The sequence below is a fragment of the Sorex fumeus genome, unplaced genomic scaffold, assembly GCF_029834395.1.
Source record: "Sorex fumeus unplaced genomic scaffold, SorFum_2.1 ptg000094l, whole genome shotgun sequence".
Lineage (NCBI taxonomy): Eukaryota > Metazoa > Chordata > Mammalia > Eulipotyphla > Soricidae > Sorex > Sorex fumeus.
Window position 1 is genome coordinate 8,106,642 of NW_026606151.1, and position 20,142 is coordinate 8,126,783.

At 45.1% G+C, this 20,142-nt stretch overlaps 1 protein-coding gene across 1 annotated transcript in view; it reads right to left on the reverse strand.

Annotated features, from left to right (window-relative positions):
- Nucleotides 1–11,174, reverse strand: part of DTNBP1 (dystrobrevin binding protein 1) — a 105,067-nt gene extending 93,893 nt beyond the window's left edge. Inside the window, exons 1-3 of the mRNA XM_056132269.1 lie at nucleotides 11,009–11,174; nucleotides 2,719–2,772; nucleotides 121–171 (exon numbers count right to left, since the gene is read on the reverse strand). Coding sequence (XP_055988244.1) covers nucleotides 121–171; nucleotides 2,719–2,772; nucleotides 11,009–11,064 — 161 coding nt within the window. The 5' untranslated portion in view covers nucleotides 11,065–11,174. The remainder of the gene's footprint in view (nucleotides 1–120; nucleotides 172–2,718; nucleotides 2,773–11,008) is intronic.
- Between the last annotated feature and the right edge of the window lie 8,968 nt (nucleotides 11,175–20,142).

Sequence of the window (20,142 nt, forward strand, 5' to 3'; positions counted from 1 at the left end):
ACTATTTAATAACAACTAAAATCTAGTTGTTATTTTTAATCTAAAAAATTTTAAGTTATAAAATTAAAAAATATCTTTACAATGAGATATTGTGAACTTTTTATAAATGAAACCACTTACCTACTAAGTAGTTCTAACCCAGCAGTATACTTTGGCAAATATGGAACAGTCCTATCAAAAGAAACACTTATTAAAATCATTTCTGATTAGGGCCAACTAAAAAAAAAGTTACAAAGATTTTGAAACTGTCAATTGTGGTATTAATACTTTAAATCACTAAGCAGCAATTATCTTAAATTTTAGAAAAATATATTAATTTTAAAACATACTGTTATATATTGCCCACCTTCAATATGTTAAGGTATGGAATATAATATAGTCATACATTATAATACAGATTCATGCCCATAATACAATGAATACTTCAATAGTAGATTTTTAAAATTTTTTATAATACATTTTTAAAATTGAATTACAGTGAGATACACAAAGCTGTTCATGATTGGTTTTCAGCCATATAATGTTCCAACACCCGTCCCTTCACCAGTGTACATTTCCCGCCACCAATATCCTCAGTTTCCCTCCCACCCCTCCCTCCCCTATCTGTATGGCATGTCTCTCTCCCCCCCTCACCCTCCCACCCACTGCCCTTTCCTTTTGGGCATTATGGTTTGCAATATAGATCCTGAAAGGTTACTAGGTATATCCCTATACCTACTTTCAATACTCAGTTCCTGTCCAGAATGATCATTTCCAACAATTATTGTCATACTGGTCCATTCTCCAACCTAACTGCCCTTTACTCCCCAGACACTCTTGTGGCAAGCTTCCAACCATTGACCAGTCCTCCTGGCCCATGCTTTCCCTGGTCTTGGATATTAGTCTCCACCCTATTATTTTTTATATCCCACAAATGAATGCAGCCATCCTATATCTATCCCTCTCCTGACTCATTTCACTCAGCTCGATACTCTCCATGTCCATCCGTTACATGAATTAATTTTTCCCAATGGCTGCACAGTATTCTTTTGTGTAGACGGACCATAGTTCCTTTATCCAGTCATCTTTTCTCAGGCAGTCAGGTTGCTTCCAGATGCTGGCTATTATGAATAGTACTGCAATGAACATAGCAGTGCAAATGATGTTTCTGCTATATGTTTTTGGCCCCCCAGGATATATTCCTAGAAGTGGTATTGCTGGGTCAAGTGGGAACTCAATTTCTAGTTTTTCTGAGGAATGTCCATATTGTTTTCCCAAAAAGCTGGACCAGTCGGCATTCCCACCAACAATGAAGGAGAGTGCCTTTCTCCCCGCATCTGTGCCAACGCTCGTTGCTTTTGTTCGTTTGGATGTGTGCCAGTCTCTGTGGTGTGAGATATCTAATTGTGTGGATTTGCATTTCTCTGATGATTAGTGAGGAAGAGCATTTTTTCATGTGCTTTTTTTGCCATATGAATTTCTTCTCTGAGGAAGTTTCTGTTTATTTCTTCTCCCCATTTTTTGATGGGGTTGGATGTTTTCTAGATGTAAAGTTTTACCAATGCCTTCTATAACTGTGATATTAACCCTTTATCAGATGGGTATTGAGTAATTTTTCCCATTCTATGGACCGTCTTTGTATCTTAGACACCTTTTCTTTTGAGGTGCAGAAGCTTCTAGTTAAATGTAGTTTCACTTGTTTATATTTGCTTCCACTTGCTTGGTCCGTGGTGTTTCATCTTTGAAGGTGCTTTTGCTTCAATGTCATGGAGGGTTTTGCCCATGTTTTCTTCCATGTACCTTATGGACTCAGGTCTGCTGTTATTATCTTTAATCTATTTTGATCTGACTTTTGTGCATGGTGTTAGAAAGTGGTTTGAGTTAATTTTTTGACATGTAGCTGTCCAGTTTTCCCAGCACCACTTGTTGAAGACACTTTCCTTGCTCCACTTCATATTTCTTGCTCTTTTATCAAAGATTAAATGATCGTAAATTTGGGGGTCTGTGTCAGGATATTCAATTCTATTCCATTGGTCTATGGGTCTGTCTTTATTCCAACACCATGTTGATTTAATTACTACCACTTTGTAGTACAGTTTGAAGTTGGGGAATGTGATCCCATCACCTTTTTCCCAAGGATTGTGTTGGCTATTCCTGGGGGTTTAATGGTTCCATATGAATTTCAAGAGTGTTTGCTCTATTTCTTTGAAAAATGACATGGATATCCTTATAGGAATTGCACTGAATCTGTATCAATATTTTTTAAGACTCATAATCCATACATTCAAAGTGAAACTTAGTCACGTTTTATTTTAAAAATAAAAAAATTACACAATGCTGTGGGGTTTACATATAAAGCAGGTAACATAACTAAGGAGATGAGTTTAGCAAACTATTTCATTAATTAAATTGCTTTGAATAATGCAGGACCTGTAAGTCTTCAGCCTATAATTTAATAAGTATAAAATATATATTTAGCCACAAATGTAATAATGCAGATACAAATGACTAATTGTGTCCCCTCAATAGTCACTGACTGTCAGAGTGAAACAATAACATTCTACCACCTTCCAACCATTCTATAACTTTATCAGGAAAATGTCCCCTTACAAAATTTAGAGTCAATAAATTACTCTGTAGTCAGAAAAATTCAATCCACTGAAGTCGCTATTCTATTACGACTGCTGCCAAAAGTAGTATAAAATTTAATTAGTCGTAAATGAAACGGCACACACTTACCTGGGTTTACTTTTCACTTTAGCGTCTCTTGATTTGTCACTTAAAGTCTTCAGCCTATAATTTAATAAGTATAAAATATATATTTAGCCACAAATGTAATATTATGTTAGATAAATGAATTCTCTCTCTCTCTCTCTCTCTCTCTCTCTCTCTCTGTCTCCAAAGCATACACACCTGTCCATTGATCTACCTCTCCAGCCCCCTGAGCTAATTTTTATTTGGGGCCACAGCTGGCAATGGTCAGGGGTTATCCGGGGCTCTGCACTCAGGGATCACCCCTGGTAGTGCTCAAGTAGCCATATGGGATGTAGAGATCAAACCTAGGTCAGTCATGTGTAAGGCAAGCACCTTACCCACTGTACTACCTCTTCGGCCTCTAAGCTTTTTTTTTTCTAACACAAGAATTAAGTACCTATTTAGATAAGAAATATCTTTTTAATTTTTTAAAATTTTTTCTCTTTAATTTTATGGAATCGCCATGAGAAAGTTGCAAGCTTTCATGTTTGGGTTACAATCACACAATGATCAAACACCCATCCCTCCAACAGTGCACATTCCCCACCACCAATATCCCCGGTATACTCCCCCTTTTCAACCCTCCCCTTGCCTCCATGGCAGACATGATTCCCCATAATCTCTCTCTACTTTTGGGCATTATGGTTTGCAACACGGACCCTGAGAGGTTATCATATTTGGTCCCTTAGATAAGAAATAGTTGAACGTTTACTCTATGCAAGACACTGCGAACAGAGAAATTCATAGCAAACATTTTTATACTTTTCTTGCCCAAAATGCTATATATATATATATATATATATATATATATATATATTTGTGTCACACCTGGTGATACACAGGGGTTACTCCTGGTGGTGCTAGGAGAACCATATGGGATGCTGGGAATCGAACCCAGGTTGGTCACATGCAAGGCAAACGCCCTACCCACTGGGCTATCGCTCCAGCCCCCAAAATGCCATTAAAAGCACCTCTTTTCCTTTGGAGCCCCACCCAGCTTGGGGCCAATCCCAGCTCAGGGTTCAGGGCTGCTCCCAGCTGTGTTCAGACAGACACACAGCACTGGGGGAAAGAAACCCAGGGCTCCCACACGTCAAGAGCGTGCCCCAGGAGTAGAATCTGATCCTGGCACCTCTGTTATCGGGGACCCCCGGCACCACAGAAAGCAGTTTCCAGCCATACCACCACGAGATGCATGTAAGCACCATAATGAGGAGTGTGATCCCCGGCAAACACTATAGCTGAAAGGCACATGAGCACCACAGCACCTGCTAGCAAGCACCTCGACCAGAAGGTAGGAAGCATGGGAAGGAAAGAGCAGAAGCCCTGGCAAGCATGCGTGCACGCGCAAAGAAAGAAATGCTACCCTGGGCCTCCGCTCTGTGGCCTACGGCACAAGCAGTGCAACTTGACTCAAGCAAGCCTCAATTAGCACCAGGCACTGGAAAATGTGCCACCATCACAGTCAGGCATGGGTGCTCAGGGATCACTCCTGGCTGTACTTGGGGGACGCTACCGGGTGCTGGGTACTGAACTTGGGTCGGTCACAGGCAAATGTTCCACCGACTGAACTATTCTTCCTGCCCCATATTTGTTTTTTCTTGTCTACTTAAAAGGTCCAGTAATTCTGTCAAGAGTCAAAATTTCAAGGAAAACCTCACCATGTTACAAAATGTAAATGTACATGATTAAACCATCTTTTTTTTTGGGGGGGGGTCACATCCAGTGATGCACAGAGGTTACTCCTGGCTTTGCACTCAGGAATTACTCCTGGTGGTGCTCAGGGGACCATATGGGATGCTGGGAATCGAATGCGGGTCTGCCACGTGCAAGGCAAATGCCCTACCTGCTGTGCTATCGCTCCAGCCCCTAGGCCATCTCCTTTAAATGGGTTTTGAAAGTCTAGGGCATGAGAGTGAGAGCACTGGGGGTTAGGAGTGGGGGAAATAACCAGTCATGAGATTTTCTACTCCTATCCAGGAACCCAGAGCATGACAAACAGGAAATGGGTGACTATTATAACTTTTCAGTAAATTTGATTTTCAGTTACATAAAGGGCTTTGCATACTGGAAGTTTTTAATCCTAAGGAACTTTGGTCATGACTGCATGAAAAACCAAAAAGCAAACACCTCAGAGAGTATGAAGTGTGTGCTTCTGCAAATCTAAAACTCCCTGTAGTGCTCAAGCCAGTGCCTAAACAATGGATGTTCTTTGTGAACTCCAAAAAGAACTGATGCTTCTTTTTGTTTTGTTTTTGCTTGTGATCACACGCTGTAGTGCTCAGGGCTTACACCTGGCTGTACTCTGGGATCACTGCTGGCCATGCTCTGGAGACCGTATGGGATGATGGAGAGGGAACCTGAGTTGGCCGGGTACCAAATAGTACTAAAGTGTATTATTGCTCCAGCCCCCAGAACCAATACTTCTAATAAGTTGCATCAAAGTAGAATTCACTTACAGGAAAGAATGGGGCCCACTCAACAAAGAAGGTGAAAGACATATATCAAAAACTATGACGTCATTGTTTAAAGAAATGGAATACATAAGGAAAACATATTGCATACTCAAGGACAGAAGAATTAACATTCTGCCGAAAGCACCACGCAGGTCAAACTAATACCTAGTAATATCCCAATGGACACAGAGCAGATAAGATTGAAATTTGTATGGAACCATAAAACTCCCTGAAAAGCCAAAAAAAAACTGAGGCCAGCCCCCCTCCCCCCAAAAAAGTGAGAGGCATAGCATTTCTTGACTTATAAAGCTATTGTCATAAAAAGAGTGTGGTTCTGGGGCTGGAGAGATAGCACAGTTGGTAGGGCGTTTGCCTTGCACGCGGCCGACCCGGGTTCGATTCTCAGCATCCCATATGGTCCCCTGAGCACCGCCAGGAGTAACTCCTGAGTGCAGAGCCAGTTGTAACTCCTGTGCATCGCCGGGTGTGACCCAAAAAGAAAAAAAAAAGAGTGTGGTTCTGGTAAAAAATGAAATAGACAAAGGAGAAGAACTGAGAACCCAGAAATAAACCCTCTGTATATGGACAGTGAATATATGACAAAGGGACCAAGAGCATAAAACAAAGAAAGTCTCTCCAACAAATAGTCACATGTTGTAAACTGAAATTGGACACTACATCAAGCACAAAAAGTTAACTCAAAATGAATTAAAGACAGATGTTAGAACCAAGACACAGAGCACACTGAAGAAAGTACAGGCAAAATATTCTATGCCACTGGTTTCCATGGTGTCTTTGATGAATTCACCCTCTCGGCATGGAAAACAAATGAAAACATAAACAATAGGAAACAAATATTAATTAAAAAAAATTTTAGCATCACACGGAGAACCATCTATACCAAGGGGTGGTGGGGGGAAGGTATCACTAAATCAAGACACCCTACTGAGGGGAGCAAAATATTCGCACACCACACATCCGACAAAGGGCTAATACCCAAGTTACATAAGGAACTCCCAAAACTCACCAGCATAAAGAACAAACACCATCACCAGCAAACAGAGAGAAGAGCTGAACAGACACTTCTCCAAAGAAGGTAATTAGAGAGCCAACAGGCGAATGAAATGGTGTTTCTCTTCATTGGTTATCAGGAAAACCCAAGTCAAAGTGACAAGGAGCTGTCGCCTCAGACAATGAGAACCCTCCTGAGGCAAAAAAAAAGAAAGAAACCACCAGTGCTGGTGAGGATGCAGTGGAAAAGAAACAAGCCTCCCTTCACTGCCTGGGGGTCTAACATCTGGTCCAGTCGCCCTGGAAGAGTTTGATGATTTCGCAAACAATTCAAGGTGGGGGTGGGGAGCTGCTGGGGGCCAGTCAGGTGGTAAAGCACCTACTCTACAAGCAAAAAGCCACAAGTTCAACCCATGGTGCTGTGGCACACGTGAGTGCCATCTTGGCAGCTCTGCTGTCTGTGATCGCTGGTGCAGTCAGGGGTATGGGAGCACTGCCATCAGGGGTGTTGGGAGCACTCAAGTCAAGGGTGTGGGAGCACAGCAGTCAGGGATGTGCGAGCACTGCAGTCAAGGATGTGGGAGCACTGCCATTAAGGATGTGGGAGCACTACAGTCAGGGATGTGGGAGCACTGCGGTCAGGGGTGTGGGAGCACTACAGTCAGGGATGTGGGAGCACTGTGGTCAGGGGTGTGGGAGCACTGCCACCAGAGGTGCTTGAGCACTGCAGCCAGGGGTGTGGAAGCACTGCGGTCAGGGGTGTGGGAGCACTACCACCAGAGATGCTTGAGCACTGCAGCCAGGGGAGAGGCAATCCCCGCAACTAAAAGGATGTGTGAGCACCATGGCCAGCATTACAACCCCTGGCGAGAATGTGTGAGCACCACAAGTAAAGGTGCACCCTACCCCCACCCCCAGCAAACACGGTAACCCGAATGCATGAGGTGCAACAGGAAGTGAGTATGACCCCCTGCGACTCCCCATGAACATGAGCATAAGCCTCACAGCCAAATAAGTGGGTGCCACCCCCAACAAGCACAGCAGCCAAGTGTGCAAAGACGGAATCTGATGTGGAACCCCCGGCAAGCTCCACGACAACACACAGTCATGAGCCCTGATTACTGCACACAGACAGAAAGCCAGGAAGGGGAACATCTGAAACTTGAATGATTGTTAAGTCCACTCCTCGGCGTCCAAACCAAGAACACAAAACCACTCATTCAAACGGACCCATGCACCACTACGTGTGTCAAAGACACATGTTCATGGCAATGCAGTTTCCGAGAGTGGAGATCTGGAAACCATGTGGTGCAGCCATTGTGTGCACTGCGTGGGACGTGCACACAATAGAATACTATTCAGCAGGAAGGAAGATGAACCTGCCTTTTGCTCCAACACACACAGAAGCCAAGCCAAGCAGGGCAGGAGAAAGAGACTGGGTTACAAAATAACAAAACAAGGTAGTAGACACATAAGCCCTTAGGCCCCGAGCTGGTGCCAGAGGGTTCTAAAGAGGGGGTCAAGGGGCACTGAGAGGAAGGGTCCTAGGCATAGTGGCGGAGGCTGCTGCCACTTTGCTGGTGGATATGATATGGCCCACTGCATTTCTAAAGCAAATGTCACCTGGATATAAAAAAATTTGTTTTTTAAAGAATGAGGTCGAGAGACAGAGAGAGACAGAAAAAGAGAGACAGGGGCTAGAGCGATAGCACAGCAGGTTGGGCATTTGCTTTGCACACAGCCAACACGGGTTGATTCCCAGCATCCCATATGGTCCCCCCAAACACCGCCAGGAGTGATTCCTGAGTGCATGAGCCAGGAGTAACCCCTGTGCATCACTAGGTGTGACCCAAAAAGCAAAAAAAAAAGAGAGAGATAGAAAAAGAGAAAGACAGAGAGAGAAAGAGAGACAGAGAGACAGAGAGAGAAGTGTCTGCCACAGAGACGGGGTGGAGGAGGGGTGGAGGGAAACTGGGGACATTGGTAGCAATGGGAAATGTACACTGGTGAAGTGATGGGTGTTGGAACATTATGACTGAAATCCAATCATGAATTGTAACTGTAACAAATGACCTTGTAACTGTGTATCTCACAGTGATTCGATTTAGAAAAGTAAAAGAAAAAAAAAAGAAAAGAATTGCCGCCCAGAATCAATCTCATGGTCTGCCACTTATGAAAGTAAGCTCACAATGTTGACATAATTGTTATAAATAAAATACAAGAAAAATCAATAGTCCGTGGATAGCTGGGTCCCCCACAGATCACCACAGTCCTGACTTGGTGTTACACTGCATTTTTTTCTAAGCTCGAAAGAAACACAGAAACTACAGTTCATCAGACAGACTTCAACCACTCACAGGGCATTGTTTTGTCTATGAATAATCCTATTTACTTCCGATTTTTTTTAAAGTAAACTTGCCTAGATAAAACCAGATTTTATCAGAATTTTCGGATGTTGCAAATGATCAGAAAAGCTGTAAGCGGCTGGGCCGAGTCTGACTGGCCATGACCAGGAGCGTTGGAAAGCACCGGCACATACACAAATGGGCTGGTTTCCAGATGCATCTGGAAAAGCCAACTGAAATGGAGTACGGGGGCCATTCCTTGGTAAGAATTGCATAGAAATTTCTGGACTTGCAGTAGCAAATTTTAGTCTAAGCTGCCAGTCATCAACCATCCCTTAGACAGAATCTCCACAGGTAGACAGGTTAGTGGCACAGACTCAAGAGTCCAGTGGTTTGTCAGCGGAGTGTCTGGTTACTGGCCAGTAGCCACCCAAGTGTCTAATCAGCCTGAAAGCCCTTTCAGCATGCCTGACCTCAAAAGAGCCCTGGCTTTGTGGAAGCTTCAAGGAGTGAAATGAGTTTCAAAGATTCCCCCAATGCTCTACCTAATTAAGTCCTAAGGGGGGGGGGGCTTTGTCCAGAGTCCTATCGAGAGTTGTATAAATTCATGGGCAGCTGGGTACCCCACAGACCACCACAGGTAGATTTTTTTGAAGGATGGGGAGGTTGGACCTCCTATTTTTGGAGGATGGGGAGGTTGGACCACACTCACTGGTGCCCAGAATTTTAACCATAAGCAAAACTCGTAAGTTGAATAGGTTCTGAGGCAATCACGTGACTCAGAGTTACTACTTGCCAGGTAAGGAACTGCGAGGCCATCAGGGACATCCCTGAATGATAATCGAGGTGGAACAGACACTTTGCCTCTGCCAATTCTCATGTGACCACCACCAGCATACCAAAATCCGTCAATACAATTTAACCACTTAAGTTATGTTTTAAATTCAAAGGGAGAAATATGCAAGCATGCAGCAACACCACCAATAAATGATCCCTAAAGTGTCTACAATTGATATGGGGGGCACTCTGGTCCTCAGAGGTTATTCCCAGCTCAATGTTAAGGAGACCACACAACACCAGGGATTCAAACCCAGGCCTCTTGTATACTAAGTATGTTCTACAACTGACTGAGCAACTTCTCTGGCTCTATAATTAATAATCTTCTGGTGGGGGAGGTGCGGAAGGGTGCACCCTGCCATGCTACGCTTGGGACTTACTCCTGGCTCTGCACTCAGAAATCACACCTAAAGGTACTTGGGGACCAAATGCAGAAGCTCTTGCTACCAAGTTAGCGATGGGTCCTCGGATTCAAGCCCTAAGTCAAGCAAAGAAGAATCAGCTGCGTGCCGCGCATGCGCCTTACCCGGTGGGTTGATGCTCCGGCCCTATGATTAAAATCCTTAATTAAGAACAAGTCAAAGCTATCCAAAACGTTGTACCTGCCTGTGGAAAGCGCTCAAGGATCTGCCAGTTTTCTACTCAGCACACAACTGGCAAAAAGAGTACGAACCCCTTTGTGTATAGTTCTTAGGCAGTTGAAAACGCTTCGAGTTAGCGGCCCTACTATTCAGAGCATCCCGCGAGTTTCACACGTGGGCCTCACGGACCCTCAGCATCCCTGTGAGATGCAGGAGCACCTTTTAAATATCTTCCGCTCCTTGGAATGCCGTGGGAACCGAGGCCAAAAGTTCCGAGTCAAGTTGCAGAAAAGTAATAACTCCCCGCAGCCTGGCGCCAGTCTGTGCCCAGGCTCTGCCTGGCTCGGCTGCATCTGGGGGTCGCTTTGGGCAGAATCTCGCAAAAGCCACCCGGGACAGGAGGCATTGCGGGCAGGTGCGACCCTTGCGACCCGAGACCCGGGGAGGGGGGTGGGCGTCCGGGAGATTCAAAGCCCAGGTTGGGAAACGCGTGATGCGAGTCTGGACCGCACCGCGGGCTCTATCCTGCCCAAGGGTGTCCTCGGGAAAGCTCGGGGGTGGGGTGGGGGTGGGGTTAGAGGTAGAGGTAGAGCCCCCCAGAAAGGCAAAAGCCCGGCTGCACGACGCGGCGAAGGGCAGCGCGGACTGCAGGGGGCGCGAGCAGGTGTCCCGGAGGCGGCCGTGGGGGGCGCCGGCCCGGAGCGAGGCGGAAACGGGGAGTCGTGCTGGCCTCTCACATGACTCCCCTTCCCCGGGCCGGCCCCTGGGGGGGTCCCCGGAGGGCTCCTCCCGCACCCCGACGCATCCCGGGCGCGCCTAGCAGCCAGCCCCGATCTAAGTTACTTTGTTGCCGCCGCGCGACTCGGGAAAGTTCGCTACTTTCTTCCGCCCGGAGCGGAGACTGGGGCGGGCGGTGCACCCCGGGGTGGGCAAGCTCGTGGGGGGGCGGGGGGAGCGGCGCACCTTGAGCTGGGGAGTTGGAAGGGGGGAATCCTCGGTCCCCCGCTGCCCCGGGCCCCTTTCCGTCCCCCCAGCAGATACCCACCCGGAGGTGAAATCCTGCTGCACGCTCAGCAGCCGCTCACGCAGGGTCTCCAGCATCGCCGCCGCGGCTCAGACTCGCCACCGGGCCACCGCCGCCGCCGCCCCCCGGCCCGCACGGCCGCCCCCCGCACCTGTCAGCCCCGCGCGCCCGCGCCCGCGCCCCCGACCCCGCCCCCCGCGCCCGCGCCCCGCGCCGCAGCCGCTTCCGCGTTCCCGCCCCTCGCGCGCGCGCTCGCCCCGCCCCCGCCCCGGCTCTGCGCAGCCGCAGTGGGCTGCGCCCGGCCGGGGCTGCGGGGGAAAGGGGCGTGTCGGGGGCGTGTCCCTGGGCGGGCAGGGGCGGGGAAAGAGGCGGGGCTTCTCTCCCAGGCTGGAGAGCTACGCACGCTCCTCCCCCCAATTTGTGCTCCAGTCCTCTCGTGGTGTCCCGGTTTTCTTTTTCATCTTTACCTTTCAAAATGGGATTGGAAGTGGAAAGGCCCTGTCAGTGCAGCGTGGTGTTACACGTTTGGAGAGAGTGTTGTCTTCGCTTCCTCCTCTCCTTGGAACAAAGGCTTTCATGATCTCTGGGTCCTGAATGCCTCCACTGGCTTTGACCTTGGATGAGATAGTTAACCGTTCTGAGGGTCGTTCTCACCTATGACATTGAGCCCCGAGCTGCTGTGCAGAGGTGGGGGAGAGGCAGGCGACAGGAAGTTAGCAGCTCTGACTAGACTATAGTCACTGTGTCCTTGGAATCCAAGCCTCATGCTTCTCTTTGCTGACAGGATTCCAAGCTGTTATTTTATCCCCTACCTTTCCCAACTCCTTCAAAGAGGTAGCAGCGTCATCACTTCATAACGTTTAGTTTGATCTAACGATCTAGTTGGAGACAATGTTCATTGTTCTGAGCTAAATCCTTTTTAGAAGAAGTAAAAGCGCCCCTTTGTTTCATTAATGTTACTCCAACACCACTAAATTTGGGAGCCCAGTAGGAAAGTGATGCATCTTGTATCTTGTGTCTCTTCCATTCGGTCATAAATTGTAACCTTTGCCACAAACCACTGGTTTTGTGAGTCAATGGGTTTGCTCAGGACTGCATCATTCTGAGATGCAAGTTCGATGAAACTGAGGAGAGGTCCTGGGCACCTCTGACTGGAAATTGGGGCTTTCAGCCAGCCTGTGGAGGGTAGTCTGGGGAACTGAGTCCTTTATCAGTGGGATCTGATGACATCTCTGGGTAGACAGTGTCTGGATTGACTTGAAGTTTTGGATGCCCTCTGTGTCTGAGGAATGGTGCTGGTGGGGGGAAGCCTTCACATGCCCACTTCACACGTCCAGAACAGTTGAGATCCAGGACACTCACTTCAGGGGGTACTAAACTCTGACTCTGGAGGTGAAGAAGGCACAGAGGCAGGCTCAGGCTCAGGCTGGAGTAGCCATCCTCTCTATCAGCCAAACTGATATGCTTTCCTCCTGCCTTTGCTCACTCGGTGGTCACCCCTGGATTACTACCAACTCCATCTCTCAGACTCAGAGGACAAAGGCATTGCCCCTGTGACTGTAAGAGGACAATCTGAGTCACCAGCCATGTAGGAGTGTGTGTGTGTGTGTGAGAGAGAGAGAGAGAGAGAGAGAGAGAGAGAGAGAGAGAGAGAGAGAGAAAATGTCCACTGTTGGAAGCTTGCCACAATGGCAGTGAGTACAGTTAGGACAAAGAAGGGACCACTGTGATAATGATAGTTGGAAGTGATCACAATGGACAAAATCTGAATACATAAAGTAGGTGAAATAATATCCATGATAATCTTTCAATACCTGTATTGCATACCATTATGGCCAGGAGGAGAGAGAGGGAGACAGAGACAGAAGCAGAGACAGAGAGACAGAGAGAGAGATACCAAGAGAGACAGAGACAGAGAGAGACAGAGATGAGACAGAGAGAGAAGTAACTTCCACAGAGGCAGACTGGTTGGTGGTGGGGTGTTAGCAGAAGGGAAACTGAGGATATTGGTGGTGGGAAATGTACACTGGTGAAGGGACAAGTGTTGGAACATTATATGACTGATACCCAGTCATGAACAACTTTGTAACTGCATATCTCACAGCGATTCAATTAAAGAATTAATTAAAATTTTATAAAGAGAGAGAATGTTCATGGAACAGAGACCTGAACCACCACAGATGATTTCATTGAGAGCCCAGAACAATTTAAGCACAGAACAACCAAAATCTAGCAGTAGTTTTCCTCTAGCCTTAGGGGTGAACATGTGTTTTTTTAAATTAATTTTTATTAGTGAAACACCATGAGGTACAGTTGTAGACTTACAAATTTTTGTGCTTGGGTTTCGATTATACAATGATCAAATACCCATCCCTCCACCAGTGCCCATTTTCCACCACCATGGATCCCAGTATCCCTTCCACCCTCATCCCCCCATCCCACCTTGCCTCTGTGGCATGGCATTCCCTTTTGTTCTCTCTCTCCTTTTGGGTGTTGTGGTCTGCAAAAGAGGCATTGGGTGGTAATCATGTTTGTCCATAGTCTACTTTCAACATGCATCTCCCATCCTGGGAGGATCCTCCAAACACCCTTTATTTGGTGCTCCCTTCTCTATCTGAGCTGCCCTTAGGGGTAAAAATGTTTTAACTTCAGTGAAGAAAAAGCAAGATTGGTTCCTTGGAAAAAGACAATATCTGAATATGTTTCTCTTTTGTGGGGGGGTCACATCCAGCGATGCACAGAGGTTATTCCTGGCTCATGCATTCAGGAATTACTCCTGGTGGTGCTCAGGAGACCATATGGGATGCTGAGAATCGAACCCAGGTTGGCTGCATGCAAGGCAAATGCCCTACCTACTATGCTATTGCCCCGGCCCCAATATCTGAATTCTTAAACTTAGGGGAGAGAATCCCTACAGGAGGGAAAAAAGTCATTCAAATACTATGTGAGCTGAAGGCTGATGTGAATAATGGTACTAATCCTGGCATCTTGGAGTTGGTCCTTCTCCTCGGGAGCAGTAAGCCAGAAATGTGTTCCTATGCCCACCACTCTATAGGATAACGTCTGGCAAATGTGGGTCATATTCTTTTTCCTTTTTTAGTTTAATTAATTTATGTATTTTTATTTATTTTGGTTTGGGGTCACACCCGGAAATGCTCAGGGGTGACTCCTGGAGCTTTGTGGTCCCTTCCGCAAAACAAATATTAATTACGAGCAGCTGTTATGGTTTCTCAGGGAACCATATTTAGCCAGGGATTGAACCCCGGAATCCTGTACATGAAGCATGCACAGTAACCCTTCAAGCTGTTTCCCCTGGCCCTCTTTTCTCTTTCTAGAGTGCATTGTCTTCACTTAGGGAACAATAAACTGTCTTGTCTTCATCTTTTAATATAAAACATTGCTACTAAATGTTTGTACTCTCTTATTGCATTTTAACTAGAGCAGTCCTAAATCAAATCAGATCTGGGAGCTTGTCTCACAAGCCAAATGGAATTTGTCCAAGGATTAGATCCAGTGTCTCTGCTGGTCTCTTTTCTCTTTTCATGTCATTTTTCCCTCTTCACTGTCTTTTTTTTTCTTTCATGTTCTTTTTGCTTTTAAGGCAAAAGCTTTTTACCTCGACCTGATGATGGGTTTTGAAGGGGAAGAGACTCCATTAACTCCCTCTTTCATATCCATCACTAAATTTAACCTTTAGTGTAAAGTGTCAAATTCTCTTACCTAAAAATAGCTCAGACTGAAATGGAAGTAGAAACAAGGGCCCATGTCAGCTATAGTTCCAGCCATCAGAAACCCACAGATGTTCAGTGCCAATAAATTCTTTTTCCTCCCTTAGTGCTGCCTTTAAATTTACCCTTGGAGAGGAGGGGAACATGCGGACCCAACCACAGTAATGAACCCCAAAGAGCCAAATCTCAGTGGGACCCCACTCATCCTTTCAGACACTTTGAAAAAAATTGACCATCCTTTTTTTAAAAGAAATTTGACCAGATGCAAGATTTTGAAAGTTATTTTGAAAAAAATAAAACAAATATTAATTACGAGCAGCTGTTATGAAACCCAATGCAATTGCCTTACTGGCTTTGGGTCTAAATGCAAAACTCTAATGGTTTATGCTCAATAAATCCTGTTAAAATGAAACATTAAGTTCTGGCAATGAAAACAACATGTCAACAATTTTTGTTCATTTTTTTAAATGAAATTGAAATTTCCAAAGGCCACAGCAACAGTATAGCAGGTGGGGTACATCCTTTGCATGTGACCAACCTGGATTCAATCCCTGGCATCCTAAATGGTCCCCCAACCTCCTGAAAAAGTGACCCTCCTCAGCTCAGAGTCAGAAGTAAGTCTGGGTGTTGTTCAAAAATCCAGAAATAAAACTGAAATTTTCAATACTCATAACACATACACAGACACTCACAGAAACACTTAAAAATTTAAGTTATAGCAGAATTCCTCCAGTGATATACAACCAGACTTATAATTTAGACTTAGTGGGTCAAGAGGGTCTGGTTATTTTTTAAAACTTAGTTTATGGCCAACTATTTACTGTTCTATTTTCTTCCCCAGCAATAAAGAAAGTAATTCATGTCCAGATGGCATGTTAAGGATGTGGGTCTGGGTTGTTACATTCGCTTATGTGTTCATTTGACTCCAGAGAATGCTGCTCTTGGGAGCAAGTCATTAAGCAATATAGAACCTAATTTATTTTGGTGACCAAAGTCATGTTGGACCAGATGGGGACCCCATGACGCATGTGCCCCTCAGCCCCGAGGCTGACATCTGAGAAATTCACAAGCATCTTAGCAGCATTAAGATTTTTGGCATTCCACACTAGAGCGGCGACTAGGAAAGAAGGATTCTATTCTTTCTCCCATTTCAGGTGACGATGTCTCTGCTGCTCCTTGGGTGCAGGAAGCTGAGCTCCCAGTGAGAACTCTCAGTTTTTATTTTGTTTTCAAAACTTGCAATGTTTTCCTCAATGCCTCTCTTGCAAAACACAGTACCCAAAAGAAGGGAGAGAGAACAAGGGGGAATGCCCTGCCACAGAGGCAGGGTGGGACGGGGGGGGGGGGGGGGATTGGGGGGAGGGATGCTGGGACCCGTGGTGGTGGAGGATGGGCACTGGTGGAGGGATGGGTACTGGATCTTTGTATAACTGAAACCCAAGCACGAAAATTTATAAGTCTATAACTGTACCTCATGGTGTTTCACTAATAAAAATAATTTTTAAAAATTAAAAAAAAATAGAGAAGGGATCACTAAGTCAATGATGGTTGAAGGGATCACTCAGAATAGGAGATGAGTGCTGAAAGTAGATAAGGACCAAATATGATGGCATCTCAGTATCTGTATTCTAAACTATAATTCCCCAAAGTAGAGAGAGAGTAAGAAGAAAATTGTCTGCCATAGAGTCAGAGGTTGGGCTCGGGTGGGGGTGAAGGGAGGGATACTGGGGACATTGGTGGTGGGAAATGTGCACTGGTAGAAGGATGGGTGTTTGATCATTGTATAATTGGACTTAATCGTGAAAGCTTTGTAACTGTATCTCATAGTGATTCAATAAAAATAAATGAAATAAAAATAAAACAAGAACAACATCTAAAAAACTTGCAGTGTTTTCGAATGTGGAAAACAGAGTTACGAGCTATGGAATGATTAAGGTGACACTCCTTTTTTTTTAATTTAATTTTTATTAGTGAAACACCATGGGGTTACAGTTGTCGACTTACAAAATTTCGTGCTTGGGTTTCAGTTATACAATGATCGAGTATCCATCCCTCCACCACCAATGATCCCAGTAGCCCTCCCACCCCCACACTCATCCCCCCACCCCCCGCCATGCCTCTGTGGCAGGGCATTCCCTTTTGCTCTCTCTTTCCTTTAGGGTGTTGTGGTTTGCAATAGAGGTATTGAGTGGCCATCGTGTTCGGAGGGTGACACTCCTAAATGTCTGAAATTCTCAGTCTGTCAACTGAAATAATGTTTGACTTTCTTCCCAAAAGGTCTCTCAATTTTTCTTGTTTTTAAAAATTTATTTATCTGGGCTGGAGCCATAGCACAGCGGTAGGGCGTTTGCCTTGCACGCGGTCAACATGGCCAACCCGAGTTCCATTCCTCTGCCCCTCTCGGAGAGCCCGGCAAGCTACCGAGAGTATCTCGCCTGCACGGCAGAGCCTGGCAAGCTTCCCGTGACATATTCGATATGCCAGACACGGTAACAACAAAGTCTCCAATGGAGACGTTACTGGGCCCGCTCAGGCAAATCGATGAACAACGGGAGGGCCTTTACCTTTACTTTTACCTATTTATCTGGGTTTTTTGTAGCCATACTCAGCAGTGCTCAGGGATCTGTACTCAGGGATCACTCCTGGCCGGACTAGGGGACTGTACATGGTACCAGGGATTGAAATCTGGTCTGATGCATTCAGGGAAGCTCCTTATCTATTGTAGCATCTCTCTGGCCAGCTCTTTTCTTCCTTCCTTCCTTCCTTCCTTCCTTCCTTCCTTCCTTCTTTTCTTTTCTTTTTTTCTTTTTGGGTCACACCCGGTGATGCACAGGGGTTACTCCTCGCTCTGCACCACTCAGGAATTATTCCTGGCGGTACTTGGGGGACCCTATGGGATGCTTGGAATCGAACACAGGTCGGGCGCGTGCAAGGCAAATAACCTACCGTTTGTGCTATTACTCCAGCCCCTCTGGCCCACTCTTTCTTTCTTTCTTTCTTTCTTTCTTTCTTTCTTTCTTTCTTTCTTTCCTTAATTCCACAATAAGGAAAAAATGGAATTATTTGCGATAATAGTAGTTTGATGAACAATAAAAGTGAATTTATATCAGTAAGACCGATTAAGTTTTGCTTAACAAATTAGTTTAAATATTTTCCACTTTGCTTCCCTTTGTTGTTGCCATAACTAGGATCACACACTGAGCTGTGGTCCTGTGATTGAACGCTCTCACTGAGCTATCTTTGGACATCAACTTGAATTTGTTTTTTTAAAGAAAGACATTTTATTTTTATTTTTTAACTTTTTTCTTTTGGGTTCACACCCGGTGATGTACAGGGGTTACTCCTGGCTCTGCACTCAGGAATTACTCCTGGCAGTGCTCAGGGGACCAAATGGGATGTTGGGAATCAAACCTGGTTTGGCCGCATGCAAGGCAAAAAGCCCTACCTGCGGTGCTATCGCTCCAGGCCCCCAACTTGAATTTTTTGGGGGGATGGGGGATGGGGAGAGCATCAGGCTGTGCTTGGTGGCTTCTCCTGGCTCTGTGCTGAATGAGATGCTCCTGGCAGTGCTTGGGAGACATGTGAAACCTGGACTTCCTGCACGTAAACCACTGAGCTTTCTTTCTGGCCCCCTACATTGATTTTTAAGTGCTACTAGAGTTGTTTTCATCAGAGAAAGCTGCAAAAAAATATTTTTAAATGATGCAGTTCCCTCGTTTGATTTTCCTTTGATATCTTTCTTCCATTTCCTTACACCCCTTTCTCCTCACCTCTACACATCTCCCCCCCCCCCCCCCCCGCCACCATCTATGGCATCAGACTTGATCCATGGGCTTTATCTATGAGGTTTGGTTTTGATTCAGATTGCACATAGAAGAAATATTATATTCTATAATATAGTATATTCTCTAATACTATATTCAAGTAATCATTGCAGGCAGGAAGGAAGGAAGGAAGGAAGGAAGGAAGGAAGGAAGGAAATAAAAAAGAAAGAAAGAATGTAATATAATATATTATAAAGGTAAAAAGGTAAAGGCCCTCCCGTTGATCGTCGATTTGCTCGAGCGGGCCCAGTAACGTCTCCATTGGAGACTTTGTTGTTACTGTGTCTGGCATATCGAATACTCTCGGTAGCTTGCCGGGCTCTCCGAGAGGGGCGGAGGAATCGAACTTGGGTCGGCCATGTTGGCCGCTTGTAAGGCGAACGCCCTACCCACTGTGCTATCGCTCCAGCCCCTATAATATATTATATTCTCTAATATTGTATTTCTTGGGTGGATTTACTTCACTTAGTAAATGCTCTTGAGGGCCATCCATGTTGTCACATTGGCAGGACAGCATTTTTCCTTTTGGCTCACTACTTTGTTGTGTATGCATTGCATTGTGTGGTATGCATACTATGTATAGATATGTCACAATTTATGTGTAGAGATGTGTCATAATTTGGATTCTTTCATCCATTGATGATTATTCCTTAGTTTGTTTCCATGTTTTGGCTACTGGACATATTGCTGTAATGTTTGTATGTTTTTCAAGTTACTGTTTTTGTTGTTTTTCAATAAATACTAGAAGTGGGATTTCTGGATCATATGGCAGTTCTATTTTTAATTTTTGTCAGGAATCCCCATACTGTTTTCTAAAGTGCCTATCTCAATTTATATGCCCACCAAGTACTGACTTTTCTATACGTTCTCATCAACCCTTGTCATTTCCGGTGTTTTATTTTAACAGTCATTCTAACAAGTGGTTGCTCATTGCAGTTCAGATTTACATTTCTCTAATGTCGATGATACTGATCATTTTTCATATACCTGCTGGCCACTGGCATGTTATGGGGGAAAATGTCTATCTAGAGCTTCTATTTTTAAATAGGATTATTTGTTTTGCTACAGTTGTGCAGAAACACTTTTGTTTAGTATAGTTTCACTTGCTTAATTTTCTTCCTTGTTCTTTTGCTATTAGACTCAAAAACTATTATCCATATCAATATATATCAAAAACTCATTATCAATATCAAAGAGCTTACCGACTATTTTTTCTTTTAGGAATTTTCTTTTAAAAGTTTTCTGGTTTTAGGCCTTGATGTTCTTTTCTCTTCTATTTTTTGGGCCACACCCAGTGATGTTCAGAGTTTACTTCTGGCTCTATGCCCAGGAGTTACTCCTGTTGCTTGAAGGCACCCGCCCATATGTGGTGCCAGGTATTAAACCTGGGTTAATTGCAGGTATAGCAATCAACCTTAACCATTGTCTTCTCTCTCTAGCCCTTTTGTCATCTTCTTCTCCTTCTCCTTCTCCTCCACCTCCTTTTCCTCCTCCTCCTCCTCCTTCTCCTACCTCTACCTCCTTCTTCTCCTTCTCCTCCTCCTTCTTCTCTTTTTGAGTCACACCTGATGATGCTCAGGGGTTACTTCTGGTGGTGCTTTGG